Source organism: Mustela putorius, unplaced genomic scaffold (genome assembly GCF_011764305.1).
Source record: "Mustela putorius furo isolate JIRA1106 unplaced genomic scaffold, ASM1176430v1.1 tig00001929_pilon_pilon_pilon, whole genome shotgun sequence".
NCBI classification, from domain to species: Eukaryota; Metazoa; Chordata; class Mammalia; order Carnivora; family Mustelidae; genus Mustela; species Mustela putorius.
The window spans coordinates 119,506-142,592 of NW_025421909.1; the positions used below are offsets into that span (position 1 = coordinate 119,506).

Here is a 23,087-nt window from a genome sequence, read left to right on the forward strand (position 1 = left end):
TATTCATAGACCCTTTCAATGATTGCATCTGTGTTTCTCCAAAATACTCAATTTTCTAAAAGCACTTTTTAAGTGTTAAGAAATAGTTAAGTGTCTTGTGATGGGTGCGCAGAAAGATCAAGGCATTTACCCAAGTTCTCGTACTACTACTAATAGAGCAATTTGCTTCTAGCCCCTGTTCTCTTAACTGATAGACTATCTTGTCTTCAGAACAAATCAGTCACTCAATTACTCATTCTACAAATATTTATTGAGTACCACAGAACACCAGCTATTGTTCTAGATCAGCAATGTTTGATAAAACTTTTAGTGATGGGTGCCTGGGTAGTTAACTGCCACAGTCTGTTAACCATTGGACTCCTGATCTCAGCTCAGGTCTTGATCTCATGGTTGTGAATTCAAGGCCCGAGTTGGGCTCCATGGAGCCTACTCAAAACAAATGAACAGACCAAAAAATAAACAAAAACTTTCAGTGATACTGAAATTTTCCATACCTGTCCTGCCCCATATGGGAGCCACTAGCCATATGTGGGTATTAAGTATTTAAATGTGTCGAGGGCAACTGAAGCAATGAATATACTTTATTTCCTTGTAAGTTCAAGTTAAGCAGCCATATGTAGTGATGGGCTACCCAAATGTATCATTCCAGAGGCCAGGGAAACAGTTAAAAGCAAAGATCCTCGATCTTGCCAGTTTACATTTTGGGATGAAGAATGAGGTGAGAGGAAAAGAGAAAGACAGTAAATAAGAGACATAATATTTAAGTGGATTATATGGCATGTGATATGTTGCAGAAAATTAAAAAGTACAGCACAGTCAACAGAGGCTAGTTTGCATTTTGAAATAGAGTGATCACACCAATCATAAAACTTTCTCATCCTTTGGTTAGGATAATTTGGTCCGATTCAATTCCTACTCCAATTTCTCTCCTTCTCTCTTCCTTTTCCTCTTGTGAGTTCAGCTCCTCCAAGATGGGGCAGGAAGGGGACAGGAAAGTCAGGCTTGCCTTTTGCATGGGCCTTGCTCTGGGTCCATCTGATGCTGGTGGTCTCTGCCCAGATGAGGCTCTTCAGAGACTATGCTGTGGGGTTCTCTAGGGCAGAGTGTGCAGGTTTGCCCTGGCTCCCTCCATGCTGGAGCACTCCTCTCAGACAAGGGCAGTGGCTTCTGCTGCGGTTAGCCTACTCCCAAACCCTCTTCAGGCAATAGATCATCTCCTTTGGCTCCTTGGGCAGCCCCTGGGCTCCTCCCTTCCTGTCACATGGGGCCATGGGACCGGCTGAGAGCCCTGATGTCCTTCACCAGACCACTAGACCTTCAAACCAGTAGGGTAAGCCTTTCCACCTTCAGAAATCTCTGAGAAACAGGCATCAGTCCTTAGGTCCATGAGACCTTTGCACTCAGGCTGCCCCAATAAACACACCAAGCCCTCCCGAGACCCCCTTATCGTGCTTGACTCTGCTTGGACAGTTAACTGCACCATGGAGGACATGGACTTGGCAGCTCACAGTCTGCTGGCTAGGAAGAGAGCCAATCATATTCTTCTCAATGTAAAAAAAGTATATTTTTGAAGTGTAGTTGACATACAATGTTATATTATTTCTAGGCAAACAACATAGAGATTTGACAATGCTGTACATCACACAACACTCACGATGTTTAAGTGTGGTCACCATCTGTCACGATACGTTATCACCACCTTATTGACTATAGTTCTTGTGCTATACTTTTCATCTCCGTGATTTATTTATTTTATGAAACTGGAAGGTTTTTTTTTTAAAGATTTTTATTTATTTATTTGACAGTCAGAGATCAAAAGTAGGCAGAAAAGCAGGCAGAGAGAGAGAGGAACGCAGGCTCCCTGATGAGCAGACGGCTCAATTCAGGACTCTATCCCAGGACCCTGGGATCATGACCCGTGCTGAAGGCAGAGGCTTTAACCCACTGAGCCACCCAGGCGCCCCCAAACTGGAAGTTTTTAACCTCTCAATCCCTTCACCTATTTCTCTCACCTCCCCCCACCCTCACCTCTTCAATTTTTTGGTGGCCTAAATGACTTTGTGAATGGGGGGGATAGGCATCTCAACAAGAGCCCTGCACTCTCCCTGACCCTCACAGTTCGCCTATGTCTAATGACAAACATGTCCCTGCCACCTAGTCAGTTTCTCTCCCACTGCAGACTGTGACGGTGGAGCCTGGACGAGGAGGGCTGGGCTGATGGAGGAGAAGGCAGCAGGTTGTGCTGCCTCTGTTTAACCCTACAAGGAGGTGTGGTTATCCACTCGCGGCAGCTCTTTCTGGAATGTATGGGACTTACTGCCTCTTTCCTTTGAGTCTTAGCACCAGTTTAGGATGAGAGGAATCAACCTCCTCTTATGCTTTCTGGTATTAAATCCTAATGGTAATTGTTAACAGCGGCATCTGGGTGACTCAGTTGATTAAGGGTCCAACCCTTGGTCTCAGCTCAGATCTTGATCTCAGGGTTGTGAGTTCAAGCCCTGCGTTGGCCTCCATGCTATGTGTGGAGCCTACTTTATTTATTTTTTTAAAGATTTTTATTTATTTATTTGGCAGAAAGAGACACAGTGAGAGAGGGAACACAAGCAGGGAGAGCGGGAGAGAGAGAAGCAGGCTTCCAGGTGAGCAGAGAGCCCAGTGTGGGGCTCTATCCCAGGACCCTGGGATCAAGACCTGAGCCGAAGGCAGATGCTTAACAACTGAGCCACCCCGGCACCCCTGGAGCCTGCTTTTTATAAAAGCTTAAAAAGATAAAAATAAGTGCAATTTTTAACCATATATTAAATGATCCATCTATGTAACATCCCTAAATATAAAAACTTCCTTTTTTGGTTGTCTTGTTTGGTTCACAAAAGAGATTCTTCCCAAGAGGATAGACTTCAAATCTTCCATTGACCACAGTGACCAAATATATATGAGAAGAAGAAAGATCTAAGAACTGTAGGGCTGAGGTAGTCTAGCATCATCGTTGCCAAGACAACTGTTTTGTAGTGACCAAAGGAGGAACTGTTCCTCCTGATATTATGGAGAAGCTATACATTAAGTTCTGCCTCCCCCAAATGGCAACTGCTTAAGCTGAATTAAGTGCTTATTGACTCTGAAAATTTGAAGGGATATATCTGACTGGTGTCAGATGTGAACATAAGAGATGAAAAGAACCTAAACAAGAAAATTTATTCATATATTTATTTTTTTTTAATTTTTATCTATTTTTTAAAAATTTTTTAAAAATTTTATTTATTTGACAGAGATCACAAGTAGGCAGAGAGAGAGAGAGAGAGAGAGAGGAGGAAACAGGTTCTCTGCTGAGTGGGATCATGACCTGAGCTGAGGCAGAGGCTTAACCACTGAGCCACCCAGGCGCCCCAATGATTCATTTTTTAAAAAGATTTTATTTATTTGAGAGAGAGAGTACACAAGCAGGGGGAAGGGGTGGAGGGAGAGGGAGAGGAAGACTCCACGCTGAGCAGGGAGCACGACATGGGGCTCAATCCCAGGACCCCATGATCATGACCTGAGCCAAAGGCAGATGCTTTACCAAATGAACCATCCAATCGCCCTCAATGATTCATTTTTTAAAAAGAGTTTATTTATTTATTTTAGAGAGAGTGTGCAACCATGACAGTGGTGGGCGGGGGCAGAGCGAGGGAAGAGAGTCTCAGGCAGACAGTTATGGGAGAGAAGACCACAGGTACCTACAAAGGCCATACTGATAAATTGTAAAACAATGGTGCAATCCAACAAATTTATTGTGATGACTCATTCTTTTTTAAGGTTTTATTTATTTATTTAAGAGAGAGAGAGAGAGCATGTGTGCACCATAGTGGTGGGGGACGGGGGTGGGTGGGTGAGGGGTAGTAGATGAGGGAAAGATCCTCAAGCAGAGTCCGTACTGAGCACAGAGCCTGAAGTAGGGCTCCACCTCATGATGCTGAGATCATGACCTGAGCTGAAATTAAGAGCTGGACACTTAGCTGACTGAGCTGCCCAGGCGTCTCTCACAAGGATTCCTATTGACAGCACCTAAAACCCACTGTGGGCAAAGCTGGGGCCAGAGGAGGAATAAGTCAGAGTTCTTGCGCCTCAGCAAGGGACACAGAGTAGATTCTACTATAGGGGCCCTGAGGGCTCAGCGGGTGGCTCCTCCCACCCATCTAGTGGAATTTTCCAGCGCTCTCAGCTTTATACCCCCACCTCCCCTGCACAGAGCCAGACTTCTATGGTTCCCCAAATGAGTTGTACCTTTGTACATGCAGTCTTCTCTGTTTAAAAAAAAAAAAAAAAAAAAAAAAAAAAAACAATTAGAATCATTTGCCAACACCTGCCCCCACCTCTGCCTCAAGAAACCCTGATTTAATTACAGTTTCAATGTATCCCAGGAATGCGATGTTTTAACAGTCAATATGAAATTTCCTGATCAGCCCTAGTGAGGTTATCTCCATGATAAATCCTGCCATTCTCTTTCCCCATAAAGAAGCTGACCTGGCCTGAAACAATCCTTTCTTTTCTTTGAAATAACTTCTAGCTCCATCTTCCTTCCTCTGAAAACCATCCATTTTGCACAGCTCCTTTCAGCTTCTCTCTGCTTGCTGGACGGTATGCTGCCCGATTCATGAATTACTTAATAAAACCAATTAGGTCTTCAAATTCACTTGGCCGAATTTTGTTTTTTAACACCCCTGATGGGAATGCTCAGCCTGTCTCCAGGGGACATGTGTCGTGTTTTCTGGCTGCTTGGCATTGTCTTACAGCCCTGCCTACATTTGGGGAGTTCTACCAAGGAAACTTGTCTTGTCTTTTAAGACAAGCCAGAAATCTCACGTTCGCAGCCCCCTTTGCAGATCAGAGTCCAGGCGCCTGACTCACGCTCCTTCCATCAGCTGCCTCTGTGTGATTTATTGATTTGGAAATGAGCTATACAAGGCAGTGGCCATGGTGTGGCAGTGACTTCTCTGGCCAGGCTGGTAACAAAGGTGCCTGGCTTGGAAGAGCAGCAGTTAGGATGCAGAGGCCCTGGTACGAAAGTGACAGTAGTACAGACTAGAACATCTAGAAGCTCTAAAGGAGTTGCAGCATGGTTTCCATGGCTCAACAGTTCCAGTTTCCATGGCTCAAGCAGTGGGCTTGGAGACCCTTGCAAGAAGTTCTTTGGGGAGCTCCATCGGCTCATTCAGCAAACACGGAAGTCACCCAGCATCCTTGTAATCTTTCTTTTTTGTGCTCCAGAGTTGGCTTCTGTTGATTGCAAGTAAGAGTTCTGAGTGATACATCAACAGGCTTTCCTCCCTTAAGAAAGGGCCACTTGTCTTTCAAACCCACCCCAGCATGGGGGTCCGCTGGGGACTTCCCCTACAACTCACTTTTCTGTCCCTTATTCGTTCCCTTCTCTGGGATGCCACACTCCCCGCCCCCGTCTGCAGCAAGCCCTCACCAAATTTTAATTATTTGTTTCTTCCTCCTTTACCTGGACTGAAGTTTCTCTGAGGCTAGCCATGGTGTCTTTCATTTCTGTATTTTCAGCACTCAGACTATATCCTTTCATTGACCCATCAGTGGTCAATGAAAGTTCCTTATTGATAGGAAGCAATAAACAGATGTGTTTGGGAGAACAACAGATCATGAAAGGGCTTTTGAGGCGCCTGTGTCTAATACAGGCCTTGGTAAATAGTAGGAGGATTTCGACAGGCACAAATGGTTGGGACTGTCCAGTTGCCGTCCATATTGACATGCAATCTCTTTTCCTGTGCTAGCGTGTGCTTTGAACAATCCGTCTACGATCATTAACTCTAGGAGTTGATGAAGTGCTTTCATTCCAACACGTAAGAATTTGTCCCGAATAGAACTTTCACTTGCGGACTTCAATCACTCCTCACTTGTAGCCAATTTCCCGACGACCCACGACTGTTAAGCGTGTCGGGCTTCTTGCTGTTTCAGTCAATGTTTGGAGGCCATGGCTCCTCTGCTCCTCGTTACCACATGCAGCAGCGGGAGTTTTCTGTTTTGATTCATCAGGCAGTTCTGTTCAGCAATGGCTTCTGAGCCTTAACTAGGTATGTCCGCCCGTTGTGAGGGACTCATGGCTGAAGCAAGCAGTCTCGATATGGTACGGAAGTCTCTCGTAGGCTAGGAATTCTAGCACGGACTGCATGTCTGCTGTCCATGCAAGAAACATGGAAGGAGAGCCTGGAAGGCTTTCCATCTTCCGTGGGTTGGAAAGCTTGCTCAACTAACCAGCCGCCGCCCCCTCATGTGTCTGCCTGAGCCTGTGGGGCTGGACTGAGCACAGCAGCTTGAGTTCCAGATGTCAGAGGAATAGCCCTTTCTTTTCACTTCTGGGATGAGCTCTCTGTGCTTATTTGTTGCTGAAATGCTCCAGCTTTAAAATGTAGACGTTAAGGTGAAACCCTCTTTAGTTTTAAGCATATGCTGCCTGCGGCTAGAGCACAGAGATGGACTCACTGCAGAGCTCTCTCTGTGGGGGTGGGGTGCCCTGGGCTTCCCTTGTCTTCTGTGGGGATCCCTTCTCAGCAGTCTGGATGAGCCCTGGTCTGGTTTTGACCGTGCTGGGCCTCAGAGGCAGGGAATTCATCTTCACACTTTTCCTCTGTGTTCCCTCTATCTGTTTTGAAAGTGTAAAATAAAATCTGAATTAGGCAGGTGGGGGCGGGCAGTGAGGACAGGGGGTTCAGAGGTCAGCAAGAAGAGCCTTAGGTGGTTGGAGTTATTTGAGCTGTAAGCCTATGTGTTCCCAGTTCTAAGTGTCTACTTCATAGGATGTTGTGAGTACGAAATGGGAAAGTACACAATGCTTGGTCATAAGCACTCCATAAATGGAATTTGTCTAGTACCTATTTTAGACAGTAAGAGCTCCACTCAAATGCATCCCCTTCTCTGAAGACTCTCCTGACCACACAACTAGGATGCATTTGCTCTCTGAGCTGCCATAGCATATTGCCTGTGTGTCTTTCATGAAGTTGTCCTGCAAATATGCTTTTTAAAAGTGATTATATCCTTAAGAAACTTACCCTATGCTTAATATGCTGTGGGGGACATTCCTGATTACCTAACAAAACCCTGCTTCCCCCTGAGTCCCCTCCAGGTCTGCAGTGGTGATGTCTCAGGAAAGGTAGGCATCTCCTACAGTCCCAAGAGGGTAAGTCATCATTGTTAAAACCAGGTGTTGGCAAATCACAACCTGCTAGCCAGATCTGACCTGCCATTTTTCTCATTTCTTTTCTCTTTCTCTTTTCTTTTTTCTTTCCCTTTTCTTCCCTTCCCCTTCCTTCCTTCCTTTTCATTCTTTCAAAAGATTTTTTTATTCATTTCTTTGAGAGAGAGAGAGAGAGAGAGAGAGAGACAAAGAAGCATGCACAAGTGGCAGGGAGGGGCAGAGGGAGAGGGATCCCAGCACTCTGGGATCATGACCTGAGCTGAAGGCAGATGTTTAACCGGCTGAGCCACCCAAGCACCCCATGGCCTGCCACTTCTTTTTGTAGGGTCATGAGCCATACAAAAAAAAAAAAAAAAAAAAAAAAAAAAATAAATAACAGTTTTAAAAGTCTGAAAAAATAAAAATCAAATAATATTTTGTAACAGGTAAGAATTACATGAAATTCAAATTTCAATGCTCATAGATAAAAGTTTTATTGGAACACAACCATACTTACCTCTTTACCATGTCTATGGCTGTTTTTGTTTAGAACAGCAGAGCTGAGTAGGTGTGACAAAGATTGCATGCCCTGCAAAATATTTACTAAGATATTTACTAGCTGGTTGGTCCTTTTCAGAAGTTTTCTGACCCCTATCTAAACCAAATATGATAACTCCATTCTTTTCCCAGTGTTTATGTTTGGGCAAGCATGAGACTCAAGTTCTGGGCTAGTGGAATACAAGGAGAAGCATGCCAGGGGACTTCTGGGAAATATTTTTGTGTGTGTGATAAAAAAGATATGGAGAATTCTTCCTTCCTGGCCTTAGATGTTACATGTGTGGATGTGATGTGATAGAGCTGTGGCAGCCACTTTGTGATCATGAGGGAAAAGTCAAGAGAATCATAGAGAAGTTGACCCAGATACTTTTGGGCTGTTGAATTAACCAACCCTGGAAATTCCTATTTCTAGATTTCTCTTTATATTCAAAATAAGTATATGAAGAGTTGTGCATCCTGTTATTTGCAGCCAAACAACCCTAAAATATATGATTTAAGAAAATGATTTTAAAAATTATGTCATAGTATTTTTTTTTTATTGATGATCCATTAAATTTCTCCTAAGTCTTTGCTACTATAAATGATGTCTTTAAAAATATATGTATATTACAAATTCAAATCTAAGGCTTATGAAATATAGGGCTCAGCTCAATTTTTTTTTCTTGCTTGTACCATTAAAAAGCGGTCAAGGAAAGGACAAAAGAAAATGACCCCCTTTATTTTTATTTTTTTAAAAGATTTTATTTATTTTATTGACAGAGAGAGAGACAGCTTGAGAGGGAATACAAGCAGGGGAAGGGGCAGAGGGAGAAGCAGGCCTCCTGCTAAGCAGGGAGCCTGATTGGGGCTCAATCCCAGGACCCTGGGATCATGACCCTAGCCAAAGGCATATGCTTTTTTTTTTTTTTTTTTTTTTTTTTTTTTTTTTATTTATTTGACAGAGATCACAAGTAGGCAGAGAGGCAGGCATAGAGAGAGGGAGAAGCTGGCGCCCCCCTGAGCAGAGAGCCTGATGCAGGGCTCGATGCAAGCTTGATCCCAGGACCCTGGGCCCATGACCTGAGCTGAAGGCAGAGGCTTAAACCCACCAAGCCACCCAGGTGCCCCCCAAGGCAGATGCTTAACGACTAAGCCAACCAAGTGCCCCAAGCAATCCCCTTTAAAACATTGTCTTAACAACAATCTTTAATGGGATACAAAGTCCCTTATTCCACACTGGTGACAAAAATCCAAATCCATGCTTCTTTCAAATACAAACTCTACCTCATTCCAAAAAAGATTTGAGAGAGTTTCCAATAAAGGTTACATCAACAGTCAACAAATATCAATGGGAGTTGTGTGATCAAAGCATTTTTTTTCTTCTTTTCTCATTATTGAAAAAAGTATTGAATCAGAGATGATTTAAGTTTTTGAATTATTTACAACTCCAATTAACACTTTGTTAAGACACATCCACATGGTATTAGGGCCAAAATGCTCCAAGTGATGAAATTATATCCCCATTTTTGTATCATTAACTAGTGCATTGTGAAATACTGTTGAAGCAGCAAAGGCTCACTTTTTCATGTTAGCAACTCTGTCCCCCACCTTTGACCTACGTCACATCTGCCCCTTCATCACATAGTCGGCTGTACTAATGTCCCTGGATTGCGTAGTCCCAAGTGTAGCAAACAACTTCCTGGAGCACAGGGGTCAGTGCATTGACTCGCCTGCTGTTTGGAACCCAGATCTGAAATGCCATTGGGTTAACCTACCTATACTGATGGCAGTAATGCAGGACTCTGTAAAGTCCTGTTCTCGAGGCCATCAGATGCCTGGGGAATTACCCTTAGAACAAAGTTTGAGTGGACACCAAGAAGGTGATTTTGCAATTAGTTCTCTGAGCTTCTGTGAGATGTTAAGCTTTTCAACATCTTATATTTCTCTATTCCTAATGCAGCAAAAACAGAAAGAGCCACTCCTGTGAGGGAGTTTAAGCTGCCAAGGTGAATTTATAAAATGTGAAGGGAGGTCTATTTCAGGAGAAAGAACTGGTTCCTGCAACTCTCTTGCTTTTAAAAGGAAGCTTCTGGGAAGTTAGGGCCATGAACTTCAGACTTGAACAGAACTCTGCGGAGTTCCAGCTCTTTCATTAGTACTTATATAACTTTGGGCAAGTGACTTGGCCTCTGAGTCTCCCATCCTTCACCAACATCATTGGTGCCAAGCAGGGTGTGAAGCACCAGGATACAGCAAGCAAGACAACAGGACAGAGGCAAATGGATTAGGGTTTTTGCAAAAAGGGTAACTTTGCTAATTGGGGATTAAAAATATGCACAAATGTTTCCTGGTTATTTGTGAGTTTACACATAAACTGAGGCTAAGGTTGTTGAGGAAATGTGAGGGGAAAAAAGAAACAGAGCAGGAGTGGTGAGAGTCTGGAGCAGCTTTTGTGAGAGTAGGAGAAGGGACTCAAGGGAGACAACACAAAGAACAAGGTTGGCTGGCCACCCCGTGAGGGCGCGACAGTGACCTGGAGTAGCGCCTGCCCTCATGATGGTGGTGGATGGCGCCAGCTGGCTCCCAGAGCAGCAGTGGCCCGCATGGTGGATTGCCCCAGCAGGATCACGGAGATCAGAGGTTGTGATGCAGTTGCGTGAAGGCTGGGGTTTGAAAAGGTTAAATGGTTCACTAAAGGTCACCCAGATTTTTACACAAGCATCCTGGCTCCAACTCCTGTTGCTCTTTTCAGTCTGTACCCACAGACTGGCTCTGTCCTTAATAAGGTTTCCTTTGAGTCTCAAGTTTCTAGCTTGCTAAAACCACTGGACCAGGGGATACTGAAAGTCCTTGAGTCCTCTAGAATGTTGTAATAGTAGATTTTGCTCCTGAGTCTGCTTCCCACCAGTTAGGTCACAAGTCACCTTGGGCAAGTATTTCAAACTCCCTGGCTTGTTTCTGTAATTGAGTTTCAGAAATTTGACTTCTAAAGTGCTGATTTGGGGAACCTGGGTGGCTCAGTGGGTTAAGCTTCTGCCTTTGGCTCAGGTCATGGTCTCAGGGTCCTGGGATAGAGTCCCACATCCAGCTCTCCGCTCAGCAGGGAGCCTGTTCCCCCCCCCCCCCCCCCCCCCAGCCTCTCTGCCTACTTGTGATCTCTCTCGCTGTGCCAAATAAATAAATAAAATCTTTTAAAAAAATAAAGTGCTGGTTTTGTGAAAAGTCAGTTTGTGCTGTTTTTCTGAGTGCCCCCATTAATCAGGAGCTCTGATGCCTTCATAGCGCCTCCTACCTCTGGAAAGTCTGTTCAGTTGTAACTTCAAGTTAAGCACTTGCACTAACACAAGTCATGGGGGATATTTAAGTCTCCCCTCCCCCCATCACTTAAGTGATATTGTCAGTCATCCAACACCGCAACCAAACGGCAAAAACAAATTGTAAATGGAAAAGATAGCACAGTTTAAGGAAGAAAATGCAGTATAGAAAATGAAAATAAATGCATGAAGACTGAGCCAAAGAAATCCGAAGGCCATGACTGAGTTATATGGAGCAGCTAGCTGTCAGTAACAGAGCTTTCCAGTTGAGTGGGTGTTAGCTCTCTGTCTTAGCGAACTGGAGAAAATTCCTTTACTGTCCGTATACAAGATTCTTTGAATAGTTTTTTTTTTTTTTTTTTAAGATTTATTTGACAGAGAGAGATCACAAACAGGCAGAGAGGCAGGCAGAGAGAGAGGAGGAAGCAGGCTCCCCGCTGAGCAGAAAGCCGGATGCGGGGCTAGATCCCAGGACCCTGGGATCATGACCTGAGCTGAAGGCAGCGGCTTAACTCACTGAGCCACCCAGGCGCCCCTGAATAGTGCTTTTTAATAAAATGCCAGAGAGCCACAGAGGTAGCCTATAACTCATTAGGAACTGAAAGATCAGAGAAGCCAGATTTAGAGCCAGTTTTCATCGGTGGGTGGGACGTTCTCCAATGTCCTAGGCGAGGATGGATTTCCTTGAGGTAGGCAAAATAGGGAACGTTTGTTTTGTGGGTTTTTTTCCCTGGCAATAAGCGAATATATTTTTCATCACCACGCCTCCCCTACTTCTGTAGCCAAATATAAAATAGAGACCTTGAGTCCCAGCACGGTTCACCAGCCCAAAGACTTCAGCAGGTCCTTCCAACACCCCCAACCCCGCCCTGAGTTCCAGCTGGGGTCGAGCCTCTCAGGAGTCCTCCGGGAACCAGGACGAAGGGAAGCAACTCCGGGGGTCCGGGCTCCCTGTCCTCCAGGTCCTCCAGCTCGCGGGCGCGCGGGCCGGGGATCCCGTGACCTGCGGGGGGCCGAGTGCGCCGCCTAAGACGCGGAGTTCCGCTTCCCCCCGCGCCGGCCCCGCGCTGCCAGCCCCCAGCCGCAGGGGAGCTCCGGGCCCCGGGGGCCGCCGCCCTTGGCGCTCCCCCGCGGGAATGCGGGGCGGAGGGCCGGCCAGCGGCGGACGTGGGTGTTAAGCGGCTGCCCCGGCGGCGGAGGCAGAGCGGCGAGCCGGCGGCGGAGCCCGAGCAGCCCGCGCGCGGCCAACTGTCCTGGCGGTGAGCGCAGCCCCACAACCGCCGCTCCGGGGGCGGCGGGAGGGAGCGGGGCGCGAGCGGGCCTACGCGGCGGGGCGGGGCGACCATCCCGGGCAGCCGGCGGGCTTCTGGGGTCCGCGGCCCGCGCGCCGTCCACGCGCCCAGGTCGTTACGGACGCCGAGGGCCCGGGCTCGCCCGACACTCCGGGGCTCCGCGGCCTCCTTTCCGTAGAGTCACCTGCCGGGAAGGGTGTCCTCTTTGCCCCGCGGAGAGTCATCAGGCCTCTGGGCACCGCGGCCGCCCGTGCCCGGGCCCGAGTGGGGGCGGTTATGAATGGGAGACTCTTGCAGGTTGTTGGGCTGGAGTCCGAGGACGAGAATGCGGGAAGCAGTCTCCCTCGCGGGTCCTGTGCCCCCGGGATCCGGAGCCTCGGAGCGCGATTGCCTGGCCGGCGTGTTAGCGGGCAGACGGGCCGGCATCGCAGCGCCTTGGTTCCGGCTCTAGTCCTGTGCGGGAGGGCGGCCGGCTGGCTTGAGCTCCACCAACCCTACCTGGTGGAGCAGGTGGACTCAGAGCGTTCTCCCAGGCAAGAGACTCATTTCTCCTGGGAACTTCAGAAGGCTGTGCAGCTGGCGATGTTGTTTGTCTCTCCTGGAGTCGGACCCACCTGTGCTTGCAGGAGAGGTAAAGGGGCGCGAAAAGGATTCAGCTTTTCAACTGGCTCAAGACTGAGTTTTAACTTCTGACCAGTCTTGCCTCCCCAAGCCGAATGTATTTTTCCAGACTTCTTGAAGCCGCCTTCTTAAACCACACGATAATGTGAGTCCGTTGCTGACTGAATCTTGTTAGTTCCCATCACTGTTTATTTAGTATTTTAGTAATTCTCTTGAGTCCTTACTTGTGGGATTTGATGCGTTTAAGTTTGATTCACAGCGATGACACATAGTAGGATCTGTGCCTTTCTTATAAACTAAGAAATGTTGGCACCCCAAGAATTCAACCGACGGAGACGCCACATGGGTTAGGCCCTGTGTGACTCTCCCCACTTGCCTCCATTTTTCCTTGAAAATGCAGGGTTCAGTGCTTGTTTTTTGCTTTTCTTTTTGGTCAGGTTGGAATGCTCTGGAATTAAGTATTGCTCGGTAGGCACAGACCCAAAAGGCAAGACTTGAGTCCTCTGACTACTTGTATGACCTTGGAAAAGCTCTTGCTTTGTGGCCTCAGTTTTCCATCTGGAAAAGGAAGAGATTGGATTAGGACCCTCATAGCCTTCTCTAGGTACAGGATGGCCACAACCTCGTCAACTGTAGCTATTGATACTGCCTCTCCTGTCCTATCAATAACATAAAATGCATGTCTTGTCTGTTTCACTTAGTTGCTTTTTCAAGTCCAGTACTATACTTTTGTGGTTGCTGGTTTTACATTTTTTTTTTTTTTTTTTTTTTTTTTTGCAAAGAAGCAAGATTCTTGGTGTCTGATCATTCACAGCAGGCGTCGAGTGGTTAAAAAAGACTTCTTAGTGGATAAAATGATTTTCCACTGACGTTTAGGTCCACGTTGGCACTCATTAATAACCCAGCTGGCCCACCACCCTCCCAAGAGGTGGCCTGGTGGGAGCACAGAGGTCTTTAGTGTGATAAATAAAAATTGTTCTTTGGTATTGACGGATAAGTCACTTACTTAAAAAACCACACAGAATAGGTTGCTGAATTGGTTATCTTGATATTATGTGTTAATGAGCCACCTTTCCTTTTTATAAAAATCTGTATTTTTAAAGTCCATTTCTCTGTGATAGTTGATTTTTGTCTTGACAGTTGAGGAGTAGACTCTAGTTTTCCCAAACTTTTTAAGCTCTAGCCCAAACATGCTGAAAGTAGGAGAGAGGCCTGGTTATCTGAATATTTTACTGGTGCCCCAGTGATTCTTATCAAACAAATTTAGGACACAGTATTGCTTCTCAAAATGTGATTGGTGGCCAGTCATTATCAGCCTCATCTGGGAGTTTGTAGTGACTGGCAAGGTCCCACCTGAGGCCTAGCACATCAGAATCTGTATTTTAACAAGGTTCCCATGTGTTCGGTGTACATGGTTATGGTTGAGAAGGTCTGAAGAGGCCTTTGATGACCGTGACTAATGCTTGGTGCTGTGCTCCGTAGTTCTAAGAACAGCTGTCCCTTGTGGCTATTTTGATTGCCTTTATATTATGATAATAATTCTATTATTCACCTTTGATATGGGGGGACCTCCAGCTTAAGGGGCCCGAGGGCTCATCCTGCTGGGGGAAGATCAGGAATTGAGACCCACGCATATGTATCTTAGCAGAATGCCTAAGCCATTACTTTCCAGACCTACTGATTTGTGACTCCTGAGAGGGATTCAACTCAGGCTGCTGTCTGAATTTAGAACTGAGCTTAGTTTCCTGACAGTTCCACTTAGGCCTCTGAAAAACTAGTTTGTTATGGCTTGGGTGTCTGTGGTATTTGGCATTCACTTGTAAGATTTTCAGAAGGGTTGGTTGAAATGCTCCCTATGAGTGGCTAGAGCTCTGATAACTCACGGAAGGGTTTTGACTTGCGAGTTTTTCATGGGGAGATGGTGGGCGAGTGGAAGGCAGGCCAATTGCTAAGCTGCACTGATACCCTCACTGCCTTTTTCTTTCTTCCTTCCTTCCTTTCTTTTTTTCTTTCTTTTTTTTTTCCTTTTTTTGCAAAAGGGAGAACTGATCTCCCAGCTCCCAGAGGTTGACGTCCCAGTAACCAGGCAGCAGTTCTAGAGAAAGGCTGCAGAGGCTTCACTGATGGTGAGCTCTGGTCTCCTTTCAGGGATATGAGACACCCGTCATAAGCTCCGGAGAGTTGCCTTCCACAGAGACCAGCAGAGGAGTGTGCCAACATGAAGTCCAGTCCTGCCATCCAAGCTGCCATTGACCTCACAGCGGGGGCTGCAGGTAATTCCAGGGGAAACCCATCCTCTAGTCTTGGAGTACCTGCTACAAGTGGGATCCAATGAAGGCGTGGTGAAAATATTGCTTTCGTCACTCCCAGAAGGAACATGCTTTCTCCTTGGAGGGAATCCAAGTAATGGAGGGAATCCATGTAATTGAAGAGTAATATCGTCTTCTAAGAACGGCAGAAGGTAGAGCAGTTCCCTTACAATAAAACTCTGAGTGTGGGTGCAGGGTGGGAATGTCCTCTGTTCACAGCTGGAAAACCTCACAGCTCAGAGTTGAAGTCCTTTGTCCATTGTCACACAGCTGGCATGTGCAGGTGACGTGGGATTTCACTCTAAGCCTGGCAGTCTTCAGAGCCCTTGTAGTCCAGAATCCTACTATGCCGTCTGTCCAGGGAAGTCCTACTCACTGTCCTTATTGCTGCCAAGGCAAGAAAGGAGGACACTCTTTAGAAATGTCTTTGGTGACTGAGGCTGATTTTTGATGGTTTCTAAAGCCCTAAAAAGAAAAGACAGGCCCTAGGATTTGCCAGGGAAGCATGGGCTGGGCAGGGGCTGAGCCCCAGGGCAGACTGAGGCCTCAAAAGGCACAGGTAAATACTCCTGGGCAGCGCTTGCAACACACAGGCCAGTCTTTAGATATGTCACCTTTACTCAGCCTGAGAGCAGTAATTGGAAGTGTGTCCCTGGTGACTTGGTTCTCTAGGTTCCTGTGTTATTTTAGCGCCAGAGGAGTGCTGGGATGCTCCTATTTCCCAGATGAAAACCCTGGTTTACCCTTGCCCCTTACACTGATTCCCTCTTTTTTTGTTTTTTAAAGGTTTTATTTTTATTTATTTGACAGAGAGAAATCACAAGTAGATGGAGAGGCAGGTAGAGAGAGAGAGGGAAGCAGGCTCCCTGCTGAGCAGACAGCCCGATGCGGGACTCGATCCCAGGAAACTGAGATCATGACCTGAGCCGAAGGCAGTGGCTTAACCCACTGAGCCACCCAGGCATCCCCACTGATTCCCTCATTTAAGAAGAAAAATTTTTTTAAATTAACATATAATGCATTATCAGCCCCAGGGGTACAGGTCTGTGAACTGCCATGTTCTTACACTGACTCTTATAAGGGCCTCAGCTCCTGGGAGTGGAGAGGCCAGAGGGGTGAGTCGCCTGTTGTCTTCTTATCCAGTGGGACCTCCCGGGTCAACAGATCAGGTGCAGCCAGGGGCCATCATCCCATCATTCCCTTAACTTGAAAAAGAAGTTAGAGTTCAGAGAATAAAGTATTTTCTCCTGAACCAAAGGTCAATGGAGATAGGCTAATTGAGAAAGGCTATAGACAGTGCATTACAGACTGATAAGAATTACAGGCACCAGCTCCCAGTTTAGAGACCACAGGAGTGTCCTGGCCCAGGAGGAGGGGAAACTAAGTGTGGCCTAAGTGTCCATTGGCTTCTTGCCTGCTGACGGCCTTGGGTCAGTCCCATACCAGCTGCATCTGGTAACCCATGGCCTAACCAGTGGTCCCATGCACCACCCCCACCCCCAGGCCACATTGGGATGACCCTGACCATGGGAACGGTGGACCCATTTGCCTGCCTCTGGCACCCTCTTAACGGTCCTGGAAATGTGCTGGGCTCCATTTTTGTCTTTACTGTAGGGTGGTATTTAACCACAGGAGAGATTCTCAGCTTTTGGAATTAAATGTTAGTCAGTCAGTCTGCCAAAGACGTAGAATATGTTGTGATCGAATTTTCTTTTTCCTGGAAAGGCATTTCTGTGTGGACAGGTATTTGGGTGCAACTTATGTGCTTTACAGTACATTTTAAAGATACAGATAGCAGTTGTATTGTTGGGAGTCTGGTGTGTAAGGCATTGGGGCATGTTTTTCTAAAATATTACCATGTTTTGGGCCCATCTACATATGGCTTTTAATTCTCCTGATAAGTAGTTGGGATTTCTTCCTGCCCTGGTCTCAGAGGGTCACCTGTCACTGATGTAGCATGGCACTGCAGCATCTGATTTTGGGGGACAACAGGTTCCTTGGCAGGGGTCCGTGCCAGGTGGACCTGGCCGGTGAGGGGTGAGAGGTGAGGGACTCTGGCTGGCAGGGGAGGCTTGTGTTAGTGATCTGAGAACTTCTACTGGGACGCGCTTGGCATGAAAATGGGAAGCCATAGCCCCACTTTGGATGGTTGGCAGTCCCCCAGTGTGGAGCTAGGGGGGCCTGCAGAGACCTTTGGATCTGATGCTCACTGTATAGTGTAAAGGACAACCTGAGAGGCCGAGTGTGCTTGCCCATGATTGTGCAGCTAGACGGTGTCCAGACAGGGCTAGGACCTTGGTTCCTTGGTTCCTTGACTGGTGCTGTTGTTGTCTTTGTTTTAAAACTCCATAATGGTAGCTCCGTAGCTCAGGGATTAGAGCACTGGTCTCGTAAAACTCCATAATGGGCAAGAGCCCTCCTGGGGGTGGAGGTTAATCTCAAGCCTTGCTGCCAGCTGTCTGGTTGGGACATTGGGCCATCGTGGACTGAGGTGATGTCGGTGTAGTATACACATGTTCTTTTCCGTGTCCCTCCTTTTCTTTGAAATAGACCTCCCCCATCCAGCATGTTTTTGGTCCAGTTCATCTGCTGTAAAATGCTGGGAAGCTGGCACTGCCTCTCTGCTAGTGTAGGAGAAATTCCAAGCTAGAATGGGGGAGGATTTGAAGAAGATAGGTCCCTGTATAATGTTGAAATGAGACAGTGAGGAGCTCAAAAGTTAAATTCCTTCATGAGGAATTGGTCTCCCTTTAAAATACAATGGAATCTATCTATCTATCTATCTTTCTTTCTTTCTTTCTTTCTTTCTTTTTTTTAAAGCAAAATACACTCTTTTTTTGACAACTATAACCCACCCCCTGCTTTGACTGGGTTGCTGTATGCCTTAACTAGCCTAGCTTCTCACTGTGACCTAGACCAGTGACGTTTATCCTCTCGTGCCAAAATTCATGATTCTCTTGGCCCTTTGGATGTCTTCTTTGGAAAAGTGTCTATTCAGGTTATCTGCCCATTTTTAAATCAGAATGTTTAGGTATTTGTTGTTGTTGTTGTTGTTGTTTGATGTTGACTTACAGAAGTTCCTTATATATTTTGAATATTAACCCCTGGTCAGATGCATCATCTGCAAATATCATCTCCTGATGCATCATTTGGAAATATCCCCTCCCATTCAATAAGTTGTCTTTTTGTTTTGTTGATGGTTTCATTCACTCTGCAGAAGCGTTTTATTTTAGTGTAGTCCCAATAGTTTGCTTTTGTTTCCTTCACTTCAGGAGACCTATCTAGAAAAACGTTGCTAGGCCCGTGTCAGAAGTCTTACTGCCTATGTTTTCTTCAGTTTTATATTTGTTTTATGTTCAGTTTTATGCAGTTTTATGGTTTCATATCTTACATTTAGGACTTCAATCCATTCTGAGTTTATTTTTGTGGATGGTGGAAAGAATTTCCTTCTTTTGCATGTAACTGTCCAGTTTTCCCAATGCCATTTATAGAAGAGACTGTCTTTTCCACCATTGCATATGGCTGCTGCTTCTGTTGTGGATTAATTGACCTGTAACTGTGGGTTTATTTCTGTACTTTTTACTTATTTATTTTTAAAGCTTTTATTTATTTATTTGACAGAGATCACAAATAGGCAGGCAGGCAGAGAGAGAGGGAAGCAGACTCCCCGCTGAGCAGAGAGCCCAATGTGGGGCTTGATCCCAGGACCCTGGGATCATGACCTGAGCCAAAGGCAGAGGCTTAACCCACTGAGCAACCTAGGCATCCTTGAAACTTTTTTTTTTTTTAAAGATTTTATTTATTTGACAGAGAGAGAGACCACAAGCAGGGGGGAGTGGCAGGCAGAGGGAGAGGCAGGCTCCCGACAGAACAGAGGAAGCCTGATATGGGACTCTCTCCCAGGACCCCGGGACCATAATCTGAGTTGAAGGCAATCACCCAACAAACTGAGACACCCAGGTGCTTAGTGTGAGTTTATTTCTGGGCCTCTATTCTGTTCTTTTGATCTATGTATCTCTTTCTGTGGCAGTACTGTACTGTTTTGATTACTACTGCTTTGTAGTGTTTATTTATTTATTTTTTTTTTGGAAGTAAAAGGTTACCTTTCTCTTGATAAGAGCTCAACTTTTGCCTTTCTCATTTTAACATTTCTTGCCATATTTTTCCTGTGTTTTTCTGTTACTTTCACCCCATCTCCTCCTGTCTATTGTCGGATTCCCTTTCTCTCCCCAGTAGTTTACACTCGATCTTTGGCAAAAGCCCAAGAGATGATCCCCAGCAGTTTAGAAACTATACTTCTACATAAGCTACAATGATTAAATTCATTTTAACACACTCTTTAACTTTACCAACATCTAGGTAGTATCCGTAACCTTCTTTTCCTATATTCCCCAAGAGCACTGTTAGCTGTTCATCTTCCTGAGTAGAAATGTGGCATTTTATTTTCCTGTTTTCTTTTTTTGATGTGGGAGAAAGATAATCTACATTGTGTGTATGTGTTTATAGTCACCCTAGATTGCTAAAGTATATCCTCCAGTGATTCTTTCAAAGAGGGTATGCAAGAAACAAACTGTGAATTCTTTCATATCAAAAAATGTCTTTGTTTTACCTTCAAAATAAAATGCCACTTTGGCTGGATGTAGGATTCTAGGTTTAAACGTTTTTCCCTGTAGAAAAATTATGTTACTTCCCCATTTACTTCTAGCATCCAGAGTGTCCAGTAAGTCTGCTGTCAGTCTGATTCTTGTTCCTTTGTAGGTTCACACTCCTCTTTCTGGAAGACTTTATGATTTTTTTTAATCCTTGGAATTCCCAGATTTCTAGGAGTCTCTATTCATCAATCTTACTAAGTATTTGGTAAGCACTGACAGTCTCAAGACTTGAATTTTTCTTGGCACCTGGGTGGCTCAGTTGGTTAAGCAACTGCCTTTGGCTCAAGTCATGATCCTGGAGTCCTGGGATCCAGTCCCACACACAGCTCCCTGCTCAGAGCGTGGTCTGCTTCTCCCTCTGACCCTCCCCCGTTTCATGCATTCTTTCTCTCTCTCATAAATAAATAAAATCTTAGAAAAAAAGACTTGAATATTTCTTTAGCTCTGGGAAGTTTTCTTCCATTCTTAATTATTTCCTCTGCTCCATTCCCTTTATTATCTTTTCCAGGAATTCCTGTCAAATGGATGTTGGAGCTTCTGGATCACTCCTCTATCTCTGGATCTTTCTTTATTATCTCTTTGGCCATTTGCATTGTAACCTTAGAACATTCTTCATATTGATCTTCTAGATCATTCCTTGTCTCTTCAAGTATGTCTCTTCTGCTATTCAGAGCATCTATGGAGTTCTTTACTTCCAAGACATCTGGATGATAATCTTTAGTATTTCTACTCTCCTCTTTTATCTCTTTGAAGTTATTAGTCCACTTCTTCTAAAATTTTCTTCTCTTATATTATCTGTTTCTTTAGGTTTTGGCACCTTTGTTTGCAGAATTTTGTGTGTTTTCCTTCAAACTATGGTGATTCCTGATGGGAGTCAGGTGATTCCTGATGGGAGTACTCAAATTTGTACATAAATGCCTATTTTGCTTACCAGAACTTATCTCTAGTGACTTTGAGGGAGAGGCCAAACACAAGGTTAGACAGACTGTCCCAAGTCCTTGATTTATGAGCATATCTGTTTCCTCTTTATTCTGGAGTTTTTGTTCCATCCAGGGTTTCACCAATTTTCATCTGAGTCCCAAGCCACATAATTTTTGCAATTTCTTTAAGTCCATTGGAGGCCTCTCTCTTTTTTCTCAGTCTGGAAGGCAAGTCTTTACACGTTCTACTTCAGAGTCCTCTCCTTAGTCCCCCGATAAACCTACTTCCATTTCCGACCCTGAACTTTCTTCCTCCTCTGGCTCAGAATCTTCTACTTCTTTAGTTACAATAACCTCCAAGGCATCTTTGGTCATTCCCTCAACTCCATGCTTCATATTTACCACAGTATGGCATTGAAAGATGGAATCCTTTCCTCACATTATTCCAAAGCCACCTCTTCTCCCTTCTTCCGCGCCTTCAAGCCTCCTTCCTCCCTCCTCTTCTAACTCTGAGCCGTCTTCCTGTTGAGGGTTTGTTTTTCCTTCCAACTGAAGATCCTTCCTCCCGAGTCTCTAAGTTCTTCACCTCCTCTGGCTCAGCAACCTTTACCTCTTTAACAAATACCTCAAGCCATCACCAGTTTCGTCCCCAGTTTCATGCTTTGAGTTTACTAGTTTTATCTACTTTTTCTTGAAGTTGTATCTTCCTTCTTTCTTTTTTCATTTTGTGGGAGTGTATCTTTCAGTAATTCTTTCATAAATGATTTCTGGCTGGTAAATTTGATGCGGCTTTACATATCTGAAAAGGTCCTTCACCACCCTTAAGGCCTAAATGCTCATTTAACTGGATATAGAATTTAAATTCAAAATCACTTTCCCTTAGAATGTTGAAGACATTAACTCCATTGCTTACTAATATTCAGTGTTGCTGATGAAAAGTCTGCTGTCAATGCAAGTCTTGCTCCTTCATCTTCTCTGGATGTTTGTAGAATATTTGCTTTATTCTTTAAACTGAGAGGGATTTTTTTCCCATCTTTGCTTTGACCAGTTCGTCCTCTGCAATGTCTCTCTTCTCTCCTGGTACTTCTGTAGGATGCTCTGTCTCTGCGTCCATCAACTGTATTGCTTATGGCTTCTTCCCCACTTCCCATGACTTTGTGTTTTTGTGATCCATCATGGGGCAATTCCTTGCCTTGGTTTGTCTTGTATGCTTTAGCTTCATCTAATTTGCTAGTTACTTCTTTTCTTCTAAAAATCAAATTTTCAATATCCTCAACTATTTTAGAGTGTGCTTCTTCTGTTTTCTTAATCCTGTACTTTTTTTGTGACTATATCTTTTATTTGTTACTACTCCTTTTTGGTACAAGAATTCTTTGGATTTTTCATTCTAAAAAATTTCCTTCAGGTCCTATTTTTAAAAAGGATTTTAAGTTATTTACTTGAAAAAGAGAGTGAGCACAAGTGTGAGTGCAAACAGTGAGGGGAGAGGCCAAGAGGGGGAGAGGCAAGAGAGGGGCAGAGAGACAGAGAGAGAAGCAGGCTCTCTCGCTGATCAGGGAGTCCCGATGTGGGCATTTTGGATTACCAGGAACGCTGAGTTTCATGACCTGGAGCTGAAGGGCAGATGCTAACTGAGTCTCCCCAGGCCTCCCTCCTCCTCAGGGTCAGGTCATTTTTAAGAATTGTCCACTTATCTTCAAACAAACCACTAAGTCCAGGTTCCATCACCATCAAGCCTTTAAACTTCCTCATGATCTACGGGACCTGTCCTCTCTGCATTTTCAGTCTAAAACTAAAACGGTGCGCCAGCAATCTTCTGGTCATTTCCTGTGTCAAAGGCGGCCGAATTCTTTCCCATCGGTGATATGTTTCCTATTTCTTTGTGTGAAAGTCGAGCGTCCTTCCTGGCCTTTTCTCTTTCCTTCCTTTCTTTCTTTCCTTTCTTTCTCTCAGATTTTACTTTTAAGTAATCGTAATCTTTTCTTCCCAATATAGGGCCAAACTCACAAACCCTGGGAATCCAGAGCTGCATGCACTTCTGACAGCCAACCAGGCATGCCCAGTCGGGCAATTGACTGACTGTAACACAAGACACATTGTTGATAGGTTCAAAACAAGTATTTTATTTTTCATGACGGGTAATATTTGTTTTTTCACGCCCACTAAACCAAACCCACCCACAACTAAACCTCCCAAACTAAAAAATTAAAAAATATGTATTATATATAATGTATATAGATTACATATATCATCAGTCAGTTAGGGTCTTCAACT

At 45.0% G+C, this 23,087-nt stretch overlaps 1 protein-coding gene across 1 annotated transcript; it reads left to right on the plus strand.

Annotated features, from left to right (window-relative positions):
* Positions 1–11,693: 11,693 nt before the first annotated feature.
* On the plus strand, positions 11,694–16,034 carry LOC123394208 (collagen alpha-1(I) chain-like). Its single transcript, XM_045087972.1, has 5 exons — positions 11,694–11,708; positions 11,982–12,186; positions 12,223–12,942; positions 15,081–15,205; positions 15,303–16,034. Exons 1-4 carry the CDS (start codon positions 11,694–11,696, stop codon positions 15,086–15,088), a joined length of 948 nt encoding a protein of 315 aa, XP_044943907.1. The 3' UTR covers positions 15,089–15,205; positions 15,303–16,034.
* Positions 16,035–23,087: the final 7,053 nt, after the last annotated feature.

What these genes read in the sequence shown, in the direction of transcription:
- LOC123394208 (XM_045087972.1), top strand. An exon ending in AGGGCCGGCCAGCGGCGGAC is followed by an intron (nt 12,187 to 12,222) that starts GTGGGTGTTAAG and finishes CGGCGGAGGCAG; the next exon opens with AGCGGCGAGCCGGCGGCGGA.